At 34.8% G+C, this 14,207-nt stretch overlaps 1 protein-coding gene across 1 annotated transcript in view; it reads left to right on the top strand.

Moving 5' to 3' along the window:
- The window catches only part of PDXDC1 (pyridoxal dependent decarboxylase domain containing 1), a 76,341-nt gene that overhangs the window by 35,423 nt on the left and 26,711 nt on the right, over positions 1-14,207 (top strand). Inside the window, exons 4-8 of the mRNA XM_001375036.5 lie at positions 1,917-1,997; positions 2,884-3,030; positions 6,156-6,345; positions 9,515-9,583; positions 11,319-11,397. Coding sequence (XP_001375073.3) covers positions 1,917-1,997; positions 2,884-3,030; positions 6,156-6,345; positions 9,515-9,583; positions 11,319-11,397 — 566 coding nt within the window. The remainder of the gene's footprint in view (positions 1-1,916; positions 1,998-2,883; positions 3,031-6,155; positions 6,346-9,514; positions 9,584-11,318; positions 11,398-14,207) is intronic.

Below are 14,207 nucleotides of genomic sequence, written 5' to 3'. Positions count from 1 at the left end.
ACATTTGTCAAAAAGCAAATATTTAAAATTAGCTACTTGGTTTTCTGGTGAGAAAAGCTCTTTCCACAGGTAGTTTAAAAATCTATTTTAAATTAACTCCCAATTGCCCCAAGACTGTTAGCCTTGTTCAATACTTAACTTTATTTTTCTTTTATAACTAGGAACTTGACAGTATGTAGGCAAATATAATATAACCCCCTTAAAGAGTTCTTTGACCCAAATATTTATGTGTGTAAAAGATGAGAAGTGGATGAAGGATATATATGAACAAGATGAATAAGTCAAGTTAACAAATTTAATCATCTGTGAAATAAACCAAGTAATAACAACTTTGATGTTTTCTTTCTGGTATCAAACTTGCTACTACTATACAAGGTGGTTATTAAAAGCAACCCAATGCAGAAAAACTTTAAAGGTTTCTACTACTCCAGACTTATAACAAGAGGGGAGGAAAGAGTTTGAAGTTCATATAGATCTGACTCTTGGAGAAAATATTTTTTAAATAAATTTTATTTTTACATATTTTTCCATGTTTACAGGATTCATTTTCTTTCCCTCCCCTCTCCCCTCCCTCCTCTCAGAGTTGACGACCAATTCCACTGGGTGGTACAATTGTTCTCACTTGATGCCTATTTCCATATTATTCATTTTTGCTATAGAGCACTCTTTTAAAGCCTAAACCCCAAATCACATACCCATATATATATACATGTGATAAGTGATATGTGCATTTCTACTCCCATAGTTCTTTCTCTCAATGTGGTTAGCATTCTTTTATATAAGTCCTTCAGGAGTGTCCTGGATTATTGCATTGCTCTCCCAGTTCATAGAGAAATATTGCAGATCATTCCTTATAGCACAATAGTATTCCATCACCATCATATACCACAGTTTGTTTAGCCATTCCCCAATCGAGGAGCAAACTTTCATTTTCCAATTTTTTGCCATCACAAAGAATGTGGCTGTGAATATTTTTGTACAAGTATTTTTCCTTATTATCTTGTTGGGGTACAAACCTAGTAGTGGTATGACTGGATCAAACAGTATGCATTCTTTTATGTGCATAATTCTAAATTGCCTTCCAGAATGGCTAGATTAATTCACAACTCCACTAGCAATGCTTGGAGAAGATATTATCAAGAGTTTTAAAAAGAATTCGATGCTCTGGGTGAGGCAGGATGATAGTACAAAAGCACTTATCACTAAGTGTTTTTACCTAGTTAGCCATTAGCTTCCAGGGTCTCTAGAGGAAAGTGTTTGGGAAGATTTTTGGAAGGAACTTTTAATTGCCCATATTATCATTAAGAAATCATGTTTATTATACTATTATTTATTATGGCATCATAATATACATTTTCAAGTGTATAATATTTCAGACACTGCTTTTTTTTTTGGCTTTGTGATGACTTTAATAATGCATCTTTAATGGGAGCAAAAGCCATTTACCAGTATTCCAGGCAGATCTTCAAGTTCCGCAGCTAAAATAAAAAGAACAGATAGTTCCTTTCTGGGAGGTGAAAGATGGCTGTAATCCAAATGTGAATGAGACTTTTATAGAAGGGTCACTTAATGCTACTGTGTCTTTTCAGAAAAGTCTACAAAGTTATCGAAAATATTTCCTGTCCTTTACTACAATTTGCAGATAAACAGAGTATATCTGTAAAAACACTTGGTTCAATAATGCTGGTATACTTTCTTTTTTAAAAAATTCTGAATACTACTTGGACAGGAGATTAATTTATTTTAGTTAACTAACTTTCAGAGTCAACTAACTCTACCATTTTATTTTTTTAAGGTGTGTGCCATGTCTAAACAAAATGTTATAACAGTATACTAATTTTGGAGGCTAGGGGCAGGAGTGGGGAGGGAAAAGATATATGTTTTTTCCCATCTATCTCCTATTTCTTTTTCTCTAGTGGACAAGATATGGTAAGCATTCTCCAGTTGGTTCAGAACCTCATGCATGGAGATGAAGATGAGGAGCCCCAGTGTTCCCGGTAATAATTTTTAATTACATTTACTGTTTTAATCTTGACTTCAACAATTGTTGAATTTGTGAGTGTTATAAAAATTATAAGTTGTATTTCATTACTTGCAATACATCTTATTTGAAAATCCAATTTTTTCTTTTCCAAGTGACATTTACATGGTGTAGCTGAGAGATTTTGTAGTTGTTTTTCTTTTAAATAAATAGTTGAGACTAATGATTATAAAAGTTAAATATTAAATTTAGTAATTTTCATAATTCAATGTGTTACACTGGTAAATTGGATCACAAAACAGTGTTAAGTTTGACTTCATGTTTGCTATTAATTGCTGTAGGTAAATTAGCCAAGTGTCCACCTGCATTGTCCATTGTCCATTTTTGTTTTTAATGTAGAGAAACAATTTTCCTTTCCTTTATGAATTGTTATAAATTGTGATAGCTACTTGTAATAGGGAATTCTTCCTGACCCACTCATTCCTTTTATTTTTTTTTTCATTTAAAAAAATTATATCATCAAACACTGCAGTTTTAAAATTGGAAAACAAAACAAAAACTATTGTTCCAGAACAGTGCAATATATTATTTGTAATAGGCACTTAGTAAGTGTTCAATTAATTAATAAAATGTTTAATTGATTATAATGTTATTTTATTAATGTGTTTGGGTAAAAAATGACACAAAATATGCAGTATTGATTGGATAACATCATTTGTAATTAGTAACTCTTCTTTACAATACATTTATATTTCATTGTACACTGATTAATTTCTGACTTTTTTGTACTCTCTTGCATTAGGATGAATTTAAACTCTGATCCAGAAGCAATCATGTGGAATTTTGTAGAAGAGTTGGGATCCTAATGAATGTGTTTTAATTCCATCTTTCTTATTTAATAGACTCCAAAATGTTGGTGAACAAGGCCATATGGCTTTGTTGGGACACAGTCTGGCTGCATATATTTCAGTACTGGATAGAGAGAAGCTGAGAAAACTCACAACTAGAATACTTTCAGATACTACACTATGGCTTTGCAGACTTTTCAGGTAAAAATTTTAAGAATTAATCATGGGGCAGCTATATGGCTCAGTGGTCAAGAGCCAGGCCCAGAGATGGGTGATCCTGGGTTCAAATCTGGTCTCAGACCTTGGGCAAGTCACTAAACCCCCATTGCTTAGCCCTTACCCCTCTTCTGCCTTAGAATCAACGCAATAGTGGTTCTAAGACAGAAGGTAAGGGTTTAAAAGATAAAAGATATGCCGTTTGGGGGCAGCTGAGTGACTCAGTGGATTGAGAGCCAGGCCTAGAGATGGGAGGTCTTAGGTTCAAATTTGGCTTCAGACACTTCCTAGCTGTGTGCCCCTGGGCAAGTCACTTAACCCCCATTGCCTAGCCATTACTGTTCTTCTGCCTTGGAACCAATACACAGTATTGATTCTAAGACCAAAGATAAGGTTTTTAGAAGAAAAAAAGAATCGTAACAAGACGCCATGAAGAGAGCATTTCCACCTATCTATTAAACTATCCTGCACATTGGTGCATTTATTTATTTTTATATTTTTTATTAATGTTTATTACATTTTATTTTCACAACAGTCCTGTGAGTTAGGTACTATTATTATCTTCATTTTACAGGTGAAGGAAATGAGTCAGAGAGAGGCTGTGTGAATTGTTCAGGGTGTGTCTGAGGCTAGATTTGAATTCAGATCCTCCTGAGAAAATTGGTGCATTTAAAAAGAAAAAAATAACAATAATCTAGTTTCTAATATGTTCTTCATCAAATTATTTTACCTTCCTTGAACCTGACTTAAGTTTACCCATAGGTTGTACTTTGCAAGTAAACTTAGAATGTTTTATGAAATTAAAACTTGTTTTACCAAGAGCTGATGATTTTTTTATACTTATCTTTTTAAATTTTCTTTTAAAAAATTAATTTATTTGGGGACAGCTAGATAGTGCATGGATTGAGAGCCAGGCCCAGAGATAGGAGATCTTAAGTTTAAATTTGGCTTCAAAAACTCTCTGTGTGGCCCTGGGTAAGTTCCTTAACCCCACATTGCCTAGCCCTTATCACTCTTCTGCATTGAAATCAATATACTATATTGATTCTAAGATAGAAGGCAAGAGTTTTTAAAAATTTTAATTAACTAATATTTTGTTGTTATATCAAAATTCCCAGATATATCTTTCATTCTCTCCTCCCTAAACTAGAGAAGGCATTATTGGACCCCCCCCCCAAAAAAAAGTATATATAAACTATGTCTTTTATGTATCATTTGCAATTTATCTTTCAAACATTATTTCTGTAGCCATATATTCTCTTGGTTCTATTGATTTCACTTTTCATAATTTCGTATAGGTATTTTTATGTTTTTTGTTGTTGTTTTTAATTAATCTGCTCAGGGTATGGGGGCTCAGTAGATTAAGAGCTAGGCCTAGAGACAGAAGGTCCTGGGTTCAAATATGACCTCAGATACATCCTAGTTGTATGACTCTGGGAAAGTCACTTAACCCCAATTGCCTAGTCCTTATTACTCTTCTGCCTTAGAACCAACACTCAATATTGACTCTAAGACAGAACGGTAAGGGTTTTTAAAAAATAGATCCACTAATTTCTTATGGTACAATAATATTCTATTACAATCACATGCCACAATTTGTTCAGCCATTCCCCAATTTATGAGCAACCTCTCAAATTCTAGTTCTTTGCAACCACAAAGAGAGCTTCCAACAATATTTTAGAACATATTGGCTCTTCTTCTTTTTCCCTGTGTAAGGGTAAAATTAGAGTTGTTGACTGAATATATTATTTTAGTGGTTGCCAGGGATTAAATTCAATCCCAATAAAAATACTCATCAGTTTGGGATTTTTATGGTGGTTTAATTATAATAGTAGAAAGAAATTAAGAAGAGAGAGAGAGGAAGGGGTATAAGATTTCACCGGCCTAGCCTAAGCCAAGGGAAGTTCAGAGAACTCAGCCATGAGACCTCCTCAAAAGATTAAATCTAGCTCGGCTTCTAGCCATGAGGTCTACTCTGAGATGAAGGGCCTCCTAAGAGAATAGTGCTTTAGGAGGTAAAGGAAAGGAGAAATCAGCCTAACCTCTCACCAAGTCTCGCTCAGGAAAGACACCTCACCTAAACCATGCTGCAAATGCCAATCTGCCGCCAGGAGCTCCCAGCCTCGCTGAGCTGCAAGAGCCCAACGTCGCTGAGTGAGCCCAATGTCTCTGAGAGAGATCCCGGAGAGAGGAAGTGATGCAAAATATATAGACAGTTCTTTATATCATTTCCTGTATCTCACATGTACCAATGGTAGCTTAAGCTTGGCTTAGGACTGGCCAGGGGGTCTGCCAGTTGTTTCTGATTTGTCACTTGCTAGCACATGTCGGTCATAGGCCATCCTCCTCACAGTTAATCCTTAAGTGGGGGTGTAGACATTCCTTGTTGCTAGAATTCTAAAGACTAAGCAGGGTAGAATAAATCTAAAATTCACTCCTGATAACCTTGGGAAACAAACCCAACAGTGCTATTGCTAGATTGAGAAGGTATACACAGTATTAAAATCTGATCATAATTCTAGATTAATCGCTCTCCAAAATTGTTGGAGTATATTAGTGGTGACTAACAGTACATTAGTGATTATTTTGATAAGGAATTTACAGTCGCTATAATAAAACATTCGTTATATAGCCAATTGAAAGAGAGTCGTTTTATGGTTTAATTTAGGATTTGATCTGGAAAAACATCACTTTGAGGGATTACCAAACTTTTATATATGAATAATCCCTTTTTGTATTAAATAGCACCACTTATCTCTATTTGAAATACTTCTTCCTTCCTTAGGAAAGTTGGGGGTGAGGGGGCGGCAAGGGAAAGCTTAAGAAAGATCAAAATTGACATAGAGTAGTCAGTCTGTTTGGCAGTTTAATACTTTTTGAGATTCCCTGTTAGTGAAACTTAACTGGTTTGTGTATAGAAGAGATATGGTTCCATTATCTGGACCTCACCCAATAAAAGTAGAACAAGGGGGTAGGAGTGGAGAGATTATTCTCATCAAATTTTTATGTATCTATTTGGTGTAGGAATTATTTCTGTGATTGAACCTTAGGGGGGAAATTACTGAACTAAGGCAAAAAATGAGAACTATCTGGGATCATTTGTCCTGCAGGTATGAAAATGGCTCTGCGTATTACCATGAAGATGACCGTGAGGGTCTCTTAAAGATCTGTAGGCTTGTTATTCACACACGTTATGAAGACTACACAATGGAAGGATTCAATGTGTTATATAACAGACAGCCTGTTATATATATTAGTGCTGCATGTAGGCCTGGCCTGGGCCAATTCCTTTGTAATCAGGTAAGATGGATTAAGAATGAAATTCTAGGTACATATAAATATTATCCTTTGTGCTGTAGCTTGATAAATTTGCAGATAAGTATAGGGCTTGTCTAATCCATTTGGGAGAGACTGACTTAGTTTCAGGCTTTATAGAGAAAATTAACTTGAATAAATAAACCTCATAGAGTTGTGTGGTAAAGTGTGGAAAAAATAGTAAACCTTAAAATAATGCTATATAAATATGAGATGTTATTATTTTTATGATGACTGCTGCTACTACTACCACTCTTGCTACTTTATGTGAGATACTGGGGTTCATATAATCAGTGACCCATGACTATCTTCATAGAATTTAGGTTAGTAAAGGAATCTGACACAAATATATACAAGTTGTTATGTATTACTTCATGTTATAGTTAATGCATATGAAATGCTAACAAAAGTGTCATGTGAAGTACAAGGTGAGAAAAATCTTTTTCAGATAAGGACTTTAAGGCTTTATCGAATAGTTAAGTTTTAAAGGATGATTTAACAAGTGAGGTTAGAAGCAAGACATCCTAAGCATAGGGAATACTGGACAAAGTTGTGGAAAGTTTAAGGTATGTAAACTGAAGTCATCAAATCAGTTTGATCAGAGACAATGTGAAAGGAAAAAATATTGAAGAAATACATAGCGAAAAGTAGGGTAGCACCAGTTTATAGAAGACCTTGAAGGCCAAGTTAAGTAATTTTGAACTTTACTGATAGGTGATATTTCAGGGTCTTGAGCAGAGGAATACAGTGCTAATATATCTGTAAATAATATATCTGGCATTGATATAGAGAATGGATCAGAAGGGAAGGAACTAGAGGAAATATTTGAAAACCAGTGATAATGAAGGCCTATAATAAACTGGTGTCAGTGTTTTTGAAGAGATGACAGCTGTGAGAAATATTGTGGAAGTAGAATCAATAGAACTTGAAAACTAATTGAATATTGGAGGGTGGGAAGAGAGAAAAGAGAAAATCAACATAGTATAGATGGTAGTGGTACCACTGATAGACATAAAAAAGTAGGAAGAAGGTATTAAAGGAAAGATAAATTCATTTTATGGTATGTTGAGTGTGAGGTGCTACCATCAAGATGTTTTTGTAAGCTATTGGAAATGTAGGAATGGAGATCCAAAGAAATAGTAAATCTGGAGGTAAATATTTGTGAGCATTACTTATATAGAAGTGATAGTTGAAGCAGTGAGAGGGAATAAGATTGTGAAGAAAGGGCGTGGAGAGAAAAAAAGAAAAGAATCCAAGGGAAAAGTCTTGGGAAATCCAGTTTATGGGGGTTAGGAAGAAGCACCAGAGAAGGAGGTTAGTAAAGGCAGAATAAAAACTAGATTGGGAATGGCCAAGGGAAGTTGAGGACTGCAGAGAGAGCCTGTGAAATTAGCAAATGATAGATATACTGCTTTCTTCTTTCTTTTTTTAACATGATTTTCATTAGTGCCTTTTCTTTTTATATCACAGTCCTTTCTGGATATGTCTCCCTTCCCTCTAAATTCCAATATTAACTATTTCTGTTTATTGTTTTCCTTGCCATTTGTGTGGCATGTTTTTTCTAAGAAGTTTGACTCAGGAGAGGAGAGAGATAGGATGGTAACTGAATGAGGCAGAAGGGTCAAAGGAAGACTAGGATTACAGAAGATTACCATATTTATAAGCAAATGGGAATGAGCCATCAGAGAATGATGGAGGGACAATTTATGACTGAGAAGGGTTGAAAGCTGGAGCAAGGTTTTCAATGATCCAGGATGAGGTAGGAGGAAGGACATCAGTAAAAGAATTAACTTTAACATAGAATAGAGATACTTCTTCCTCTGAGACATGAGGAATGGAAGAGTGAATGATGATGACAAGTTGATGATGACAATGATGATGAAAAGTTTTGAGTAGTGGAGGGAGATCCTGTTTGATACCCTCACTCTTCTTGGTGAAGAGGCCCAGTTATCAGTGTGAAGGAAGGTGGCTAATGCTTGAAATAGTCACTGTCAGCAATGACTAAGATAGTCATTAAGAGTAGAATAGAAGAATTGCCAAAAATCAGTAAAGGCTGAAGTAAGGTTAAAGTCTTAACTTTATTCTAAATAAAACCATTTTGATTTTTGTGACTTTCTCCAGTGAAGATTAACAAGTAACAACAGAGAATGAAGTGATGGGAGTTACAATATGACTGAAGATTACTAGGTAGGGAACAGCAGAAAGTTAGGAGTAGAGGTGGATTTTTAAGCCAGAGATTTGTTAAAGTTGCAGATTGTAGATGGAGTCTAAGCTGGTTATGGTGATAAGTATGTCATTTTATTGATTGACTAGAATATAAAACAGATAATCCATCAGAGGTCCTGAGGAGAACAAAGAGCAAGTTTAGTGAGAGAAGTGGGAGCTTAGGAGGTTGTGATAAGAGAATAAAAAGTTTTCGAGTTTGCTATTTTTTGGCAGACTATTTCCAAAAGATGGCCACATCTAAAGTGTAACTGTATTAGTGACTAAAGTGAATTTTTCAGAAGGGAGTATCTTAGATATGAAGTTGGTCAGGATATTAAAAGAGATCATCAAAGTGAATATTGAAACTTTTGAGAACAATGACAGGATATTTGATAGAAAGGAAGGCCAGATGCCCCATCAGCAGTAAGGAAGTTGATAAGTAACCAGGAGATTTGTAGATGTCTGCAACAAGTATATCTTGTTTCTTCTAAACCATATTTATTGCTGCTTCTTTGAATGCAATGATACATAGGAGACTATTCACTTAGCATTAATTCATAAGTGAAGCTTAGGGAAAGTGCGAAGAATAAAAAATTATCCCAAGAAAAATTGCTCAGGGATAATTATTTTTTGTTGGTGAAATCTTTCTTTACATTCCCTAAAAAATCAGGCAGACCTTAAAAGTTCTTTCTTCTTTTTTAAGTTTCTGAACTGAGAGCATATTCCTTCTTAATTTCTCTGAGAAGTTTTTCTGGTTTTTTCCTTTGGGCAAAAGGAAATGGGGGAGGATTATTTAGTGTTTCCCAAGAGGGTAGAATTTTTCAAATGGGAATTGTGACTTTCTCAGAGCTCTAATTACTGTGCTCTTTTATTTGGTCTCTTGAAGAAGAGAGTAATAATAAGGCATTTCTGATTTAAAGTTGCTTAAATAAAAGTTTTATCCCTGCAGCTTGGCTTACCTTTGTCCTGCTTGTGTCCTGTTCCTTGTAATACTATGTTTGGATCCCAACATCAGATGGTAAGTTTAATTAGTCTTTAGCCAGTTAATTTTGTAAAATGGTAGTGAATCTTATTTTAAAACTATTGGTACACAAATAGTTTTTTTCACTAGGTTTCCATACTCTTTTGGTCTATTGACTATAATTTCTTTAGTATATTAATCTCTTCATGTATATCTGAAAAACAGCATTTAAATTGCTATGGTTTCCTTCTCTGAGTGTGATGTTCATAAATATGCTGTGAATTAGCTTATGAATGTGTGATTTCTAAAGAATCTTGGGTTTTTCTCTTTAACTCTTAAGATTAGAATTTCTATTTTATCGAAATATGGGAGACCAAATTGGTATAAGCATTTCCTTCAAAAAGTTTGTACTGGACAGCTGGGTGGCTTAGTGGATAGAGAACCAGGCCTAAAGAAAGAAAGTCCTGAGTGTTCAAATCTGACCTCTGACACTTCATAGCTCTGTGACCTTGGGCAAGTCACTTAACTCCACTTGTGTAGCTCTTACCACTCTTCTGCCTTGGAACCAATATTTAGCATTGAGTCTAAAACTCAATGTAAGGTAAGGGTTAAAAAAAAAAAGTCTGTGCTATTTAAAAAAAAAAAGTATTGTTAACTTTGAGAGATTTAAGAACTCGTAGTACAATGACCAAGTACTATTTGAAAGTCCTGATGATGATCCATGCTACCTGTTTTCTAACAGAGAAGTGATGGATGCAGGATATAGCATGAGACATATTTTTAGCTTAGTCAGTTTAGAAGTTTATTTTGCTTGACTAGTCTCATTTGTTACAAAAGTTTTCTTTTGGTTTGTTTTTTTTTTTTCGTGGGGGAAAGGGAGGAGATGGGACTGAAATAAATTAAATATTTTAAATAATTTTTAAATAATAAAATTATCAATATTGAATGGGCTAGGAATGGATGACTTTTAAGGTAAGTGTTCTGAGTTCTTGTCTTGGTGAATTCTAAAACTCTAGAAATTATCTAAAAACTTGTTAGAATAGACTTTGTAAGGCCCCTTTAAGGCAATTTTACTAGTTATTTTACATTCATCAATGAGTAGTCTCAAAAAAATTACTTTGACTTGGGAAATTATCCTTTTAGCTTTATTTTGTATTTATGTAGCATTTTAAATTTCTTTTTTATTCAATGCCTCCAAGGGAGGAAAACTCCTCAACTTATTTCTATATTTAATTCTCTGATTTGAAAAAAAAAAAGAGCATTCTTATGGAGATAGCATTAAGAATTTAGTTATGTTATCAACTTTAAGAATGCTATCTACCCAAACAAACAAACAAACCAGGAAACATTGTATAAAATAAAGACAGTACTGTGGAATGATCAATTGTGATAGACCTAGCTACTGTCAGCTACTCTCAGAAATACAATGAGCCAGGACATTTTTGAGGGACTTATGACAAAAGATGCTCTCCACCTCCAGAGAAAGAACTGTTGGAGTCAAAATGCAGATGAAAGCATATGATTTTTCACTTGTTAATTTGGGTATATGTTTCAAAGTTTTGGTTTTATAAGATTATTCCCTTATAAAATTAACAATATGGATATATGTTTTGTATGATAATATATGTATAACCCAGAAAAAAATTAAACTTTCTTGAAAAAGTAAAAATACAATCCTATTTTAAAAAAAAAGAATACCATTTGCCATTTTTAGAACCTATACTTTTCTAATTCTATAACTTCTCTGTTCTCTGCCTCATTTTTACTTTGGGTGTTTTTTTGTGTGTGACAGGATGTTGCTTTATTGGACAGATTGATTAAAGATGATATGGAGAGTAAAAAGCTGCCACTGTTGCTTGTTGCAAATGCTGGTAGGTATTTTGAACTCAAAGCTTCCATTCTGGATATATGGTTAAATAAATATTGATTAAGAAAGTACTTGAAAAATATTATTTCATTTTATCCTTAAAATGACTGAAATGTAGATGCATCATTATCCTCATCTTAGAGAGAAGGAAACTGAGGCAGATAGAGATTAAGTGGCTTGCCCAGGACCATGCAGCAAATTAAGTGTCTGAAACTAGATTTGAACCCATGGTTTCCTAACCCCAGATCTAATATTCTAATATTCTGTCTACTAGTTGCCTTGAAAATCATGATATGGGGAGCAGCTGGGTGGCTCAGTGGATTGAGCACCAGACCCAGAGACAAGAGGTCCTGGGTTCAAACCTGGCCTCAGACACTCCCTAGCTGTGTGACCCTGGGCAAGTCATTTAATTCCTATTGCCTAGCCCTTACCACTCTTCTGTCTTGGAACCAATACCCAGCATTGATTCCAGACAGACGGTAAGGGTTTTAATTTGATTTAAAAAAATCATGATATGCTAAGTGTATGTGATAGGTTTGATATATGTGAATTTCAATGAGAAACAGTGTTTAAATTAGATTACTATAACCCTTTTGGTCATATTTCTTAAAAGCATTTGGGCGATAACATAAATTTCCCTATATTAGAATTATAAATTTAGAGAGATTCACAGAAAAATGAGAAATAGACTATGCTCACAAGGATTTAGACTTGGACTATAAGTACACTAGAGGTACAAAATACTTATAAACCTCAGAGGAAGGAGAGATTACTGCATATGGGGATATCAATAAAGAATTTGTGGAGAAGCGGCATTTGAAGTTTGATATTGAAATACTGGGTATTCAGTAAGCAGGAGTTGATTTGATGAAGACAAGGAGTTCATCGAGTTCTTTAATGTAAGTGGTCTGCTCTGCAGAGTTCCTACTCTCATCTAAGGGCTCTGTGAAGTTGCCTGGTTTCAATGCCTGAGCACATGGGTCTGCACTGAGGCTTCCACCCCCACCCCCAGTGTACCTGCTAGGAGCTAGATCCAGTGTTGGGGTTCTGCCTCCTGAACTCCCCTTCTCCCCCCAAGCAAGAACTGTATTAAAAGGAAATTTGAGAAAAGGTGCAAAGGTGAGTTATATTGGAGAACCCACAAATAGTTTGGTTTGACTGAACATGTAGTACATATAGGAATGCAGTATAAGAAAAAGTCACAGTAACAAACTAGAGCCCAGTTTTAGAGATCCTCAATGTGCCATGCTAAGAGATTGGGACTTTATTCAGTAAAATATAAGCTCTTTGAGGACAAGTACTGATTCACTTTGTATCCATGGTGCTAATCACAGGGCTTATTAATCACAGTACTTATTAAATATTTGAGTTGAGTCTAATTGGTATTGGGGTACCACCAAACATTTAAATAAGTCACATAATCAACTATACATCCGGAAAATTAAATCTACAGTAATATATAGTAGAATGGTCTGGATAGAAGAAGTTAATTACAACAGTGTAGTGAGAATGTTAGGATCATAATTTTAGAACTGGAATGGGCCTTAGAGATCATCTAGTCCAACCTCCCCATTTTACAGATAAGAAAATTGAGGCCCAGAGAGGAGTTGGAAGGTCCTCTTATTCTAAAACCATTGCTCTTGGGGGTAGCTGGGCAGCTCAGTAGATTGAGAGCCAGACCTAGAGACAGGAGGTCCTAGGTTCAAATCTGGCCTCAGACAATTCCCAGCTGTATGACTCTGGGCAAGTCACTTAACCCCCATTGCTAGCCCTTACCACTCTTCTGCCTTGGAACCAATACATTGTATTGACTCCAAGATGGAAAGTAAAGGTTTTTTAAAAAATTTTAAATAAAAACCACTGCTCTTTCTCTCATACTAGTGGGACCTGAAATATGGTGATAGTGGCTTACATTTAAAGGAAGAAATTAATCTAAAAGTGATCGTTGAAACAGTAGATAAGACTTGTAGAATACTTGGATATGAAGGAGAAAAGTCAAATATAATTCTATTTTGAATCTAAATGACTGGGGAAATGGTCTGGTTAACAGAAATAGAAAAGTTTAGAGAGGAGATAATAGGTTTTGGGAAAAAGATCATAAACTAAGTTTTGATTTAAGTTATCTAGATAGAGACATACAAAAATCTTCTCCATTGACTTTGATTCTTTTCTATGTAGTCTCTACATTGATGATCTCATTTGCTTCCAGAGCCTGAATTCTCCTCTGTGGATTACTCATTAGTCTTAACCCCAGCCCTGGATAGAGGTGATGGTAGAAACTCTGGGAGGAATGGGGAAGATTCTGATTATCATGGGAGAGAATAGAGACAATAGAAGAGAGTCAGAGACACTAGAGGTTTTTGTGTTATTTGTGAAGAAAGAGATTGACAACTGTGTAAGAAAAATTATAGCAGGAATGTCAAAAGTATCTAAGAGAACAAATTGTTTATACAAACCATTGCATTGTTCATTTTAAATGGTTTCTTATCTATTTCTTCAAGCAGACCTCTCTTAAGAACTTTTATTAGGTAATATTCTCTCTCTTAACCTCATTCTAGATATTATATGTAACAACAGTCAGTATTTATATAGCATTTTAACATTTACAACACACTTTACATACATTCTCTTATTTGAGAGAACGTAGCCCTTCAAGATACAAAAAAACCCAGGAATTCCTATTTTGTTGATATGGAAACAAGGGGTTCAGAATAGTTAAATGATTTGTTCATAGATGTACACTAGGAGTGTCAGAAATAGGATTCAAACAAAGGTATTATTGATTCCAAATCCAACTCTCAATTCACAGGAAAG

The sequence above is a fragment of the Monodelphis domestica genome, chromosome 7 (assembly GCF_027887165.1).
Source record: "Monodelphis domestica isolate mMonDom1 chromosome 7, mMonDom1.pri, whole genome shotgun sequence".
Taxonomy (NCBI): Eukaryota; Metazoa; Chordata; class Mammalia; order Didelphimorphia; family Didelphidae; genus Monodelphis; species Monodelphis domestica.
This window is presented reverse-complemented; position numbering and strand designations above follow the sequence as displayed.